At 43.3% G+C, this 9,305-nt stretch overlaps 1 protein-coding gene across 1 annotated transcript in view; it reads right to left on the bottom strand.

Moving 5' to 3' along the window:
• The window catches only part of LOC104498816 (mucin-5AC-like), a gene marked incomplete at its 3' end in the record, with an annotated part of 23,874 nt that extends 15,234 nt beyond the window's left edge, over nucleotides 1-8,640 (bottom strand). The window contains exons 1-9 of the mRNA XM_010142240.1: nucleotides 8,568-8,640; nucleotides 6,667-6,735; nucleotides 5,150-5,221; nucleotides 4,446-4,707; nucleotides 3,336-3,450; nucleotides 2,782-2,872; nucleotides 2,265-2,377; nucleotides 1,547-1,763; nucleotides 1,075-1,200 (exon numbers count right to left, since the gene is read on the bottom strand). Coding sequence (XP_010140542.1) covers nucleotides 1,075-1,200; nucleotides 1,547-1,763; nucleotides 2,265-2,377; nucleotides 2,782-2,872; nucleotides 3,336-3,450; nucleotides 4,446-4,707; nucleotides 5,150-5,221; nucleotides 6,667-6,735; nucleotides 8,568-8,640 — 1,138 coding nt within the window. The remainder of the gene's footprint in view (nucleotides 1-1,074; nucleotides 1,201-1,546; nucleotides 1,764-2,264; nucleotides 2,378-2,781; nucleotides 2,873-3,335; nucleotides 3,451-4,445; nucleotides 4,708-5,149; nucleotides 5,222-6,666; nucleotides 6,736-8,567) is intronic.
• Nucleotides 8,641-9,305: the final 665 nt, after the last annotated feature.

Here is a 9,305-nt window from a genome sequence, read left to right as displayed (position 1 = left end):
GGGAAAGAAATGGTCTGTTACTCCTTCTGTTGCAAAGCAACATATCTGGCAGATGCCTGAAAGCATGTTCCATTTCTCCAGTATTACACAGAGAATGAATAGAAAGTACTTTAAAATGATAGGACGTCGTGTGCGTAGGGGTCAAAAATTCCATTGCAGCCCTCTAAAATATTAGTGATCGAAAGAAACCTCTGGGGAAATATCTTTCTGTTGTTAGAATAGAATTAGGGTTAAAATTACTAAATAATGAGGTGGAATAGATGAACCATTGGTGAGACTGCCCAGGGACGTATTTGTACAGGAAATATTTGTGTGCCCACAGGCAGAGGATTATGTAAGAGAAGCCAATGCTATTTTACAAGCAAGTGCTGGTGAATTCTGTGAGACTTCCTGGAGGATGGGCAGAGGAGCTGCAAGGGGTGCAGAACCCACCAGGCAGTCACTCGCAGTGGAAACAGTTCTCAGCTCCAGAATATGCGTGCACAAAGAGAACGCATTTGCATTGTTTGCTCTGTCCTGATACTCAGTTCTCAGGTGTAATTCTCTGAAGCACCAGGTTTTACACACTGTCTAGTGCTCTCTCAGCTCCTTGTCGTTTAGACAAACAGCACTGGACAGGAAGGGTTTGGTAACCTGGGGAACCATACGCAGCTTTGCCGACACCAGGAGTTACCACTATGGGCAAAATGTGATGAAACATCACGTACTTCCTGTGAACTAACATGGACGCTGAGAGTAGAAGCCTTCCTTTACCATTAGGAGTGAAGCATCTTATTCTCAGTTCTGTCATTGTAGAATCAGAATTGTTTAGGTTGGAAAAGACCTTTCAGGTCACCTAGTCCAATCATTAACCCAGCACTGCCAGGTCCATTGTGTACGTGTCTCAGGCATGTTTGTTGTTTAAAAGGATGTTTTTAGTAATCCAGATAGAAATGACGTGCGTGTATCAAGGAAGAGATGTTATTACTTTGATGATAATAACAGCGATGACGTGATGAGAATGATTCAGAGTGGGAAGGTTGTTAGCTGTGGACAGGTAGGTGGTTTTGGCTATGAGAGGAGGATCGAGCTTGCCTGGAGGACAGACGCAGCCATCTGTACAATGATCTTCACAAAGTTCTGATCGTTCTGGGTTGCTGCAGGTGTCAGAGCAGGGGGAGCCGCACTCCTGGTATTGCATGTTGAAAGGACATGTTTTGGCTGAAAGAGGAAAGAGTATCGTAATGCTGGCTTTTCTTTTGAAATGCCGAGAAAACAGTATTTGCAATTTAAGATGTTTTCTGTCAAGGTGCAGTGAGGAATCCTGAGCCAAGTGAAGGCTGCAACGTTTTTGAGATTCTGATATATATTGGAAACCCTTAGTAACACAAAATCCTCTAAACTTCCATATTTCCAAAGTCTTGGGTACGCTTAGGCTAAAAATTATTTAACGAAAACTGCACGTTCCTTTCAACGGCTGTTTTTTTCAGGATAAAAATCCACATAGTTGAAGTTTACCGGCTATGGGTAGTAAGCACAGGTGAAAGTCCCCTCCCAAGATACTTACGGCACAGTTCAGTGGTTCTCCAGTTCAGCGGCTGTCCGCCTGCGTGAGCGCACTGCCGGGAGTATTCCGCAAAGGTGTTGCACATGCAGAAGTCGGCCAGAGAGGTATCGCAGTGGCACAGGTCTTGTATGCAAGTGTCGATGTAGTCCTGTACGTTCACAAGCATATTGCAGCTTGCAAATGCGCTGCTGGTTAATACTGTCTCACAGATGGAAGCCTAGGAAGGAAAATAGAGAAGGTAAATTAAACATTTAGAAAATACGGAACTATTTAAGTCACATAGCAAAACAAACTGAAGGTCCTTCCTGTCCAGAAACCTGCCCAACAGTAGCCATAAGGAGATGTTCAGGGAAAAGTATTAGAGTAGAGCGAGTACACATGGAACTCCTTTGCTTAATTCCCATGTCTTCCCACAAAGATATCTTCTTCTCAAGTCACTTTCAGCTCAGGTGACTTCCCAAGCATTATACAGTTTCTTTATATTAAAAAATCCTCAGTGAATTTCTCTTTCATTAGAATACCAAGTCTTCTCCTGGAAGGGGTCTGTAACTTTTTAGCATTCACTTTAGCAAAGAATAAAAAATTTAGAAAAATTTTCTTTCCAGACCTACTGTTGAGTCATTTTTGTGCTATTTTTCCCAGTTCTAACAAATTATCTCAAAGACTAGGAGAGTGTATTTCACACTGAGAAAATAAATTTTGCGAGAGAGGTTCTTACAAATTCAGCTGAGCAGTTCATCTGAACAGGAGAAGGAACAGGATCGACACACTGCTCTGTGGGTCCGTCTATCTTGTGCATATTCCCAAACTGGATGGGAGTCAGTTTTGTCTCTGTAAAAAACAGTCCAAATATTAGAATAATATTTACTGGTTTACTGGCTTCTGCATGGAGATGCTTTCTTTGGTGACACTAGCTGCTATGACGGGAACGGTGACTGCCAAATAATATCACTGTAATATGAAGGACAAAAGAAGATGAAGAAGGTATACAAGGAACTGGATCCTAACTACTGGAAACAAGTAGAAAGTTACAGAGATCTTAAAAGATCTGACAGTGGTGGGAGCAGCCTAATACACCTCAAAGCCCTGACTCTGTTCATAGCTGACATTATAGAAATATATGAAGAAGTATCGCTAGTTTCGCAGTTAATTCAACCCACCACCTATGGTACAGTAAACTGCTAGAAGAAAGAAGAGCAAAGCACCAATTCGTAGTAATGCTTTTGATGACGTACTCCCTGAAAAAAATTCGCTGAAAAGTGGAATTCCATTGAAGTCCCCACAAAGTCCACAGGTTTGATTGGCATATTTCTTATCTAGTTCCACCTAAAAGAAAAGAGGAAATAGAGCTTAGGTTCATAGTAATGCCAGCCTTGACGGTTGGGAACGCAGCTTCCATCAATATTGCTCGTGTACTCAAAATTTGACATATCTGTGTTGTGCACACTGCGTTGGGTGGCAACAAGGTCGGCGCCATTGGGAAGGTCAGTGACTATCGGGAAAATCTTGGTCTTATTCTAGCCCTGGGGCTGTGAACATCAGCGCATTGCCAGGTCTGGAATCTGAGTGCTTCACTGTGAGCTGGGAACATTCTAATGGGGTCTATAGATGCTGAGCTGAGCTTGGCGGAAAAAAGGGAAATTGGGAGAATACTGGAAGACAGAAAAATACTCTAAAAATGGACACAAATCCAAAAGCTAATGCTTTCCTGGCTGATTAAGACTGCAAAGATATAAGCCGAGTATTTTAAAAATAGAGGCTTTCTGCCACGTTTTGGATGTTTTCTTACCAGGAGGGCATCCTCTTCATTCCAAAGGAAGGTCATTCCTAACTTGGAAGAAACTTTCACGTAATTGTTACTTCTCTCTGCCAAGATTCCCATGTGGCTGTAAGGCATCTGAACCCTGGGGAAAGATCACGGTAATTCAGCAGGGATAGAGGCAGGATTTCCGCTGAGTACCCACACTGACAGCCTTCGTCGTTCCCTTGGAGAAGCCTCACCACGCGCAGGGGAGGAAGTTGGTCAGAGCAGTAATTAAGTACACGCAACACAAGTTTGTAACATTCTGGCTGTTTCCTCTGCAATTGCTTCTCGTGCAAATGGATCAGCCCTGCCTTCCCCGCTGCTCCTTCTGGCTACCCCTGTTAATGGTGTTCTGCGAGATAAAGTGTTGGCATGTGTCTCTGGCTGTATTGTTCAAAGAAGTGCTGGGAGGTTCTGTTTTGCAGGCAGCGTGCTTCAGGATATTGCTGTTTACCCCTGAAAGCCCTTGATAATCAAGGGATAGACTCCTCAGGCTCTCCGCGACACGAGTGCCATTCGCAAAGGTGTACCCAAGATAACCTTTAGAACAGCTCGCTCTGCAGAGCCGCTGTAATGCACAGCTCACCGTGGGATATCTGCCCAAATATTTACCCAGCCTTTTGGACAGGTTTCACACCCTATGCCGAAGTCAGTGCTGCATAGGTAGAAGTTTCCGGACTAGCTTGTTTTAAATGAGCGCAGGTACAAGCTGCAGTCATTGTTTACCTACATACTAGAAGGACAAAAGCCATCAAAAATTCCTCTTGAGGGTCATGTTCTGGTAAAATTAATGGAAAGTAGAAACTTACCGGGTATAAAATCCTAACACTGTCACTGAATTCATCTTACAGACTCAATGGTATATATACACACATACAGAGCTGTAGCAGAGGGGCAGCACCTGGGCTATAGCTCATCTGACCGGAAGGGACCCAGGGATGATCTGCAGAAGCTCTCCATCAGGCCCCTCTTACTTCTCTGGATACTTCAGGAAGGACCTGAGCCCTCCAGCTGCTCGGAAGCAATGAGACGAGGGAAAGGGAAGCTCAGTCAAAGAGTCAAAGCAGTGATGAAAGTTTCAAGTTATGAACTTACGCTTTGCCATCAAGCAGGACAGAGCCGCGGGTCAGTTCAAGCACTGCTCCTTCCAGCTTCATGATGACTTGAGTGATCACAGTAGCATTTGCCACCATCTTGCGCCTAATCTGGATGTTGAAGTCCTCATAGGGAGACTTGCAGTTGGATGCAAAGAGGTAATTGCAGACCCCAGGGAAGTAAAAGATGTCCCCGTCGAAGGACTTGTAGTGGAAATTACCCCATGTGCTGCATACACGGCCATTGTGAGAGGGATTTCCCGCTGTAGATTCAAAATAAGCGGTGAGAATTTTCTGTAATTGCTGTAGATACCCTCCTTTTAGTTGCTTGCCCCCTTTTATTTCTTTCACTAGCTGCTGTCCAAAAAGCCCATCTGGTCTTTTGCTTCTTGTTTGGCTATTTGTTTATCGATCTGTTGTTTATTTAGTTCAGTTCTCTTCTGTGTTCAATCTCATTTGCATAGGGATGTAGGACCTAAGATCAGAAGAGGCCTCCTGGGTCACTATGTCCAAGCCGGCTGAGTACTGGAATCATGTTTAGATTATCCTTGTTACTTGATGAACTGACTACTCTTCTTGTTCATTTTTTATGATGTGATGTTGAAGGACCGTACTCGATTTATTGGTCTCTTCAGTCCCTCCATGCTCTACCCGTATGATCAACAAGAACACAGATATTTGAGCCACAACATTTGTTTGACTTACCCTTTACTTTCAGTGTGTTTTGAAGAGGTGGAATGATTTTCACTCCTTCGTATTTCGAAGATGGTAGAAAATCTAAGGGAATAAAACCAATCGGGTTTAATCTTACTAGAAGTCCTAAAAAATGGATAGAGGTTGCCAAGCCTCTGTAGGGATTAACATTTCCTACTACTAGTTACTCTCTAGGGGGAAGTTTCCGCAAGGTTTTATTGGTGGTTTTTACACAGTGCTTTGTGTCATGTCTTTCTATTTCTCTAACACCCACACCCCCAAGACCATGCGCTTTGGCTGCAGCACTTCTTCCGTTCATTGCTCAAGACTCCCTAGTGGTGCTGACCCTGCTGTTCCAAGCTCCAAAGCAGCCGTCTGATCCTCAGAGCACACAGGTGCAATCGCGATGCAGAAGAAGCACTGCTAATGTCTGTGTCTGATCCTTTGCCTCTCAGCACACTTAGAAGCAGAATAATGTTAGAAGCTGAGGAGGAGAAACAGGAGCTGTTTGGGTTGGGTTTTTTTTCCCGAAGCTCTTATCTTTCTCTGTGCTGAGACATGCACTTCTGCATGACCAACTCTATGCACATATTTTTTAAAAGCAGTTTAAAATCTGTGAAACTTTAATGATGTGCTTTTCACACAAGGACTTCTTTTGGTAGAGACCTACATTTTCCATGTCCACATCCAATATTTTCTTGTTGTGTCCAGTAACGAAAGGGATAGAATGCTTAGAGAACCTGCAATGTGACTTTCTTAACATCAAAGTCTGCGGAATTTTTGCAGTTTCTCCCACAATTTCCCTCAAATTATGGAATTTGATGACTCCCAAACTGTAAATTGTGCAGTATCAGCCACTGACTTGTGCATTTAGACCAAAAAATATCACTAAGACAAAAATGTATTTTAGAAAGATGATCTCGTTTAGTCTTGATGTAAAGATTTGAAGGGACAGCACACATCGTACCTTCCTTGACAGGCTGTTCCAATAATTAAAGGCAGCCGCTATATTAATACACCTCCAGTTTGGGTTTATCGTTAATTGAATTACCAGCTTGGTGACATCGCAAACTGCGGATTGTTTAGGGTAGTTACAGTTTTCTAATTCTCTCATGAACAGTCATCTTGACAAAGCATAAAAAATGTAGTTTTTATCGCCAACTATCAAGCAGCTTGGTGATACGTACGTATACACACACCTCTTCTGAAAATACCCTGCGGGGTAGGAGGTATGTACCATTCATAACACTCGAGATTAGATAACCATATCAAATCAGTGGGCCAGATCCACCGGGCCAGACGCAGAGGAAGTGCTCCGGTTTAGAGCAGGGAAAGATTGGCTGGGAATTGTGTACATCGTACAGAGGATTTCTCGCTCTTTTTTTTGTTTCGTTTTGTTTTGGGGGGTTTTTTTGGTTTGGTTTTGGGTTTTTTTTTTTGAGGGAGGGTAGTAGATTCTAGTAATCTTATTATTTATCAATTTAATTTGGGACAAAATCTTAGAGCTGTATCAGCATAAAAATACTTACTCCGTCCCTGCAGGATGGCTGGAGAAACATAGTTTGATTTTGTTGGTGGTTCCTCATTCTGGGCTTGAACTGCATCAAGAAGAGAGGAGGAAGAATATATTAACACCTTATTTTCTTGAGTTCCCTCGTTAATTTCTCAGTTATATCTGTTTAAACATGCACCAGCCAGTACCTCAAAAATCAGCAAAGCTGTGTTCAGGTACGGGAGGTCAGATTTGCATCTGGGCCTGCACTGTGTACACCCACGATGGGCATGTACTACTCCTGCAGCTCTTTTTTTCCCTAAAAAATTACTACAGGAAAGCCATCAAAAACATGCCTGTGACAATTTGAGCAGATCCTTACTCTGTTACTGGCACAGCACCCCTGTAAGCTTGTCAAATAAAGAACCTCATTTTCTTAGTTTTTATGATCACTGCGAGCTTTAAGCATCAATAAAACCCTTTCTCTAGCCAGCGGGCTTTAAAAACAGGCCCCTTTGGTACAGGAAGAATTAATTTTAGAGTTAGAGGACTGATCTCTGTCCTCTCTTACTGAAAGCTGAAGTGAGCCTGTATTTTACACTTTGAAGCACTCTTTGTAATAAGCCCCACAGAAATAGGGCTTCCCAACAGATACATTTGCCCCAAAGCCAAACTTTTTTGTTTCCAGCAAAGAAAACATTTTTCACTCCATTCCACTGCAGCATTAGGGTGGGAGTATACTCCAAATCTGCAGGGCCCAGAGGGGCTCTTAATGCCCTGCGTAGTGAGAGCTCACCCCAGGGCAGTTTGCAGGGCTGTGCTGGCTGGAGGAAACCGAGAAGGCAGCTCCACTCTCTGCTGCACCCCACAACAAGGGCAGCCCGTGGGTGGCAGCCCCCGAGGGGCTGATGCTGCATTCAGAGCTGTGGGCACCTCGCTAAGTCGCTTCCTTTCTGCACCAGCTGCCATGGGAAGAATGCATTGCCCCCATTTTTAAGCTCTGAACATTTCAGCGCTTCTGGGCTCCTCCACTGCCCACTCTCAGAGAGCTTTTTCTTCCCTCTCCACCTCCCACACTCTGCCTCACGTCACATGCATCGCAGATTCCCCTTCCCACTGCACGGTGGGGTAACGTACAGCTACCCTGTGGATGGCGAGTCTTTGACACTGCTGCTTTTTAAAGTAAATCTGTGTGGAATTACCTGGCAGTAGGGAAAAGTAAAATACTACAGCAGGATCTGCTTCTGGGATCAGGATGCACTGAAACCTAACGTCGTTGTTACCTTAAACTCTCAAGGAAATGAACAGGTAAAGTATACATTAAAAATGTGCCTGCTCATCTGTGGGTATTAAGTTGCTTCTTAGAAGAAGGCAATATTTGGTTTTGATCCAGCAAAACCCAACCCTGTGCTCTAAGCTTTTATGCAAGTTCACGTGCAGGCATAGATGAACTTTTAAAATCATCTCCAATGTTTTTCCAGCAAGATCTCTCTTTTTTCCAATACTGTCTCAAAAAAAACCTTTAATAATGGATGCAGAGAGACCCCACGATTTGTTCTGTCCTGAAGCCACTTTTGCACCTTTTGGTTCGTGCATTCAGAAATGCTGTGCTGCCTCGAGCTGGTCATCAGAAGCTAAAGGCAAATCTTGAGGCGTTTTGGTAGAAATGTGAGTTCTGAGTGAGTTCCCTGGAATTCAGTGGAGCTATTCCAGATTTTGACTGGAGAAAATAGGAGGAGAGCATGGACTATAATATAAATTTTCAAGACAGCTAATTTCCTCTTAGGAAGGAAAGCAATTGTAACAGAAAATAAAATCTTGAATAAAGGTAACAGGTTCATTAACTTCACAAAGCCAAGAAAAAAAATGTTTCTAACTCCGAAGCAAGTTATAAATTCTTTAAAACAGTAAAAATGCCACGCAAGGGAACCTTCCTACCTTTGATCTGCGTGAAGGCAAGTGCTAGTATTGATATCCATAGCGGTATTCGCGTCCCACCACCTGTGCCCATCTTCTGGAAGCCCAGTAGAAACTACCGAGCAACCTGCTTCTGAGGAAATACCTGTCTGCTCCTGAGTCTTATATAGTGAGAGAGTAGGTTTTGGCTCCGTTCCCAGATTGTTTCACAAGGTTCTCAAAAGGTGGGGCTTCAGACATTTTCGTTTTCCTTTGCAGGTGCACAGGCAAATAGAGGATGCTCTGACTTTCCCTCTGGTATTTGCACTCTAGGAGGAGTCTTCTGTCTACGGGGCTTTTTGATGAAATGTCAAGAAGCAAGCAGGAAGCATTTTTGCTGAGGCTTAGGCTTCCCAAATTGTTATATGTTATTGGATAAACACAATTTAAGGGGCTTTTGAGTGATTTTTGAGCAGGGGCGTGGAATTAAATAGTTTATTTCTTAAATTTTTCCTCCTTATGGTAAATGATAGCAACGAAACTTCTCAAAAAACCCCAAGGAAGTTCCTTCTGACACAGATTTTTTGAATTAGTTTTCACCTGTAGCTACTTTTCCTGTGAAAACGGAGAAATCAAACCCCATCTAAGGCCAGTAGTTATCCACAGGCCAGGCCTAAGGTAGGACTATGCCGTGAAAATCAGAAAAGTCAGTAATATGGACCTTCCCTTGAGGGATAATTCTGCTCCCATGGGCAGATTTAGTGCTACTACAGCTGCTTC

Source organism: Buceros rhinoceros, unplaced genomic scaffold, assembly GCF_000710305.1.
Source record: "Buceros rhinoceros silvestris isolate BGI_N320 unplaced genomic scaffold, ASM71030v1 scaffold1848, whole genome shotgun sequence".
NCBI classification, from domain to species: domain Eukaryota; kingdom Metazoa; phylum Chordata; class Aves; order Bucerotiformes; family Bucerotidae; genus Buceros; species Buceros rhinoceros.
The sequence above is the reverse complement of the archived record's forward strand: the minus strand, read 5'-3'. Positions and strand labels throughout refer to the sequence as shown.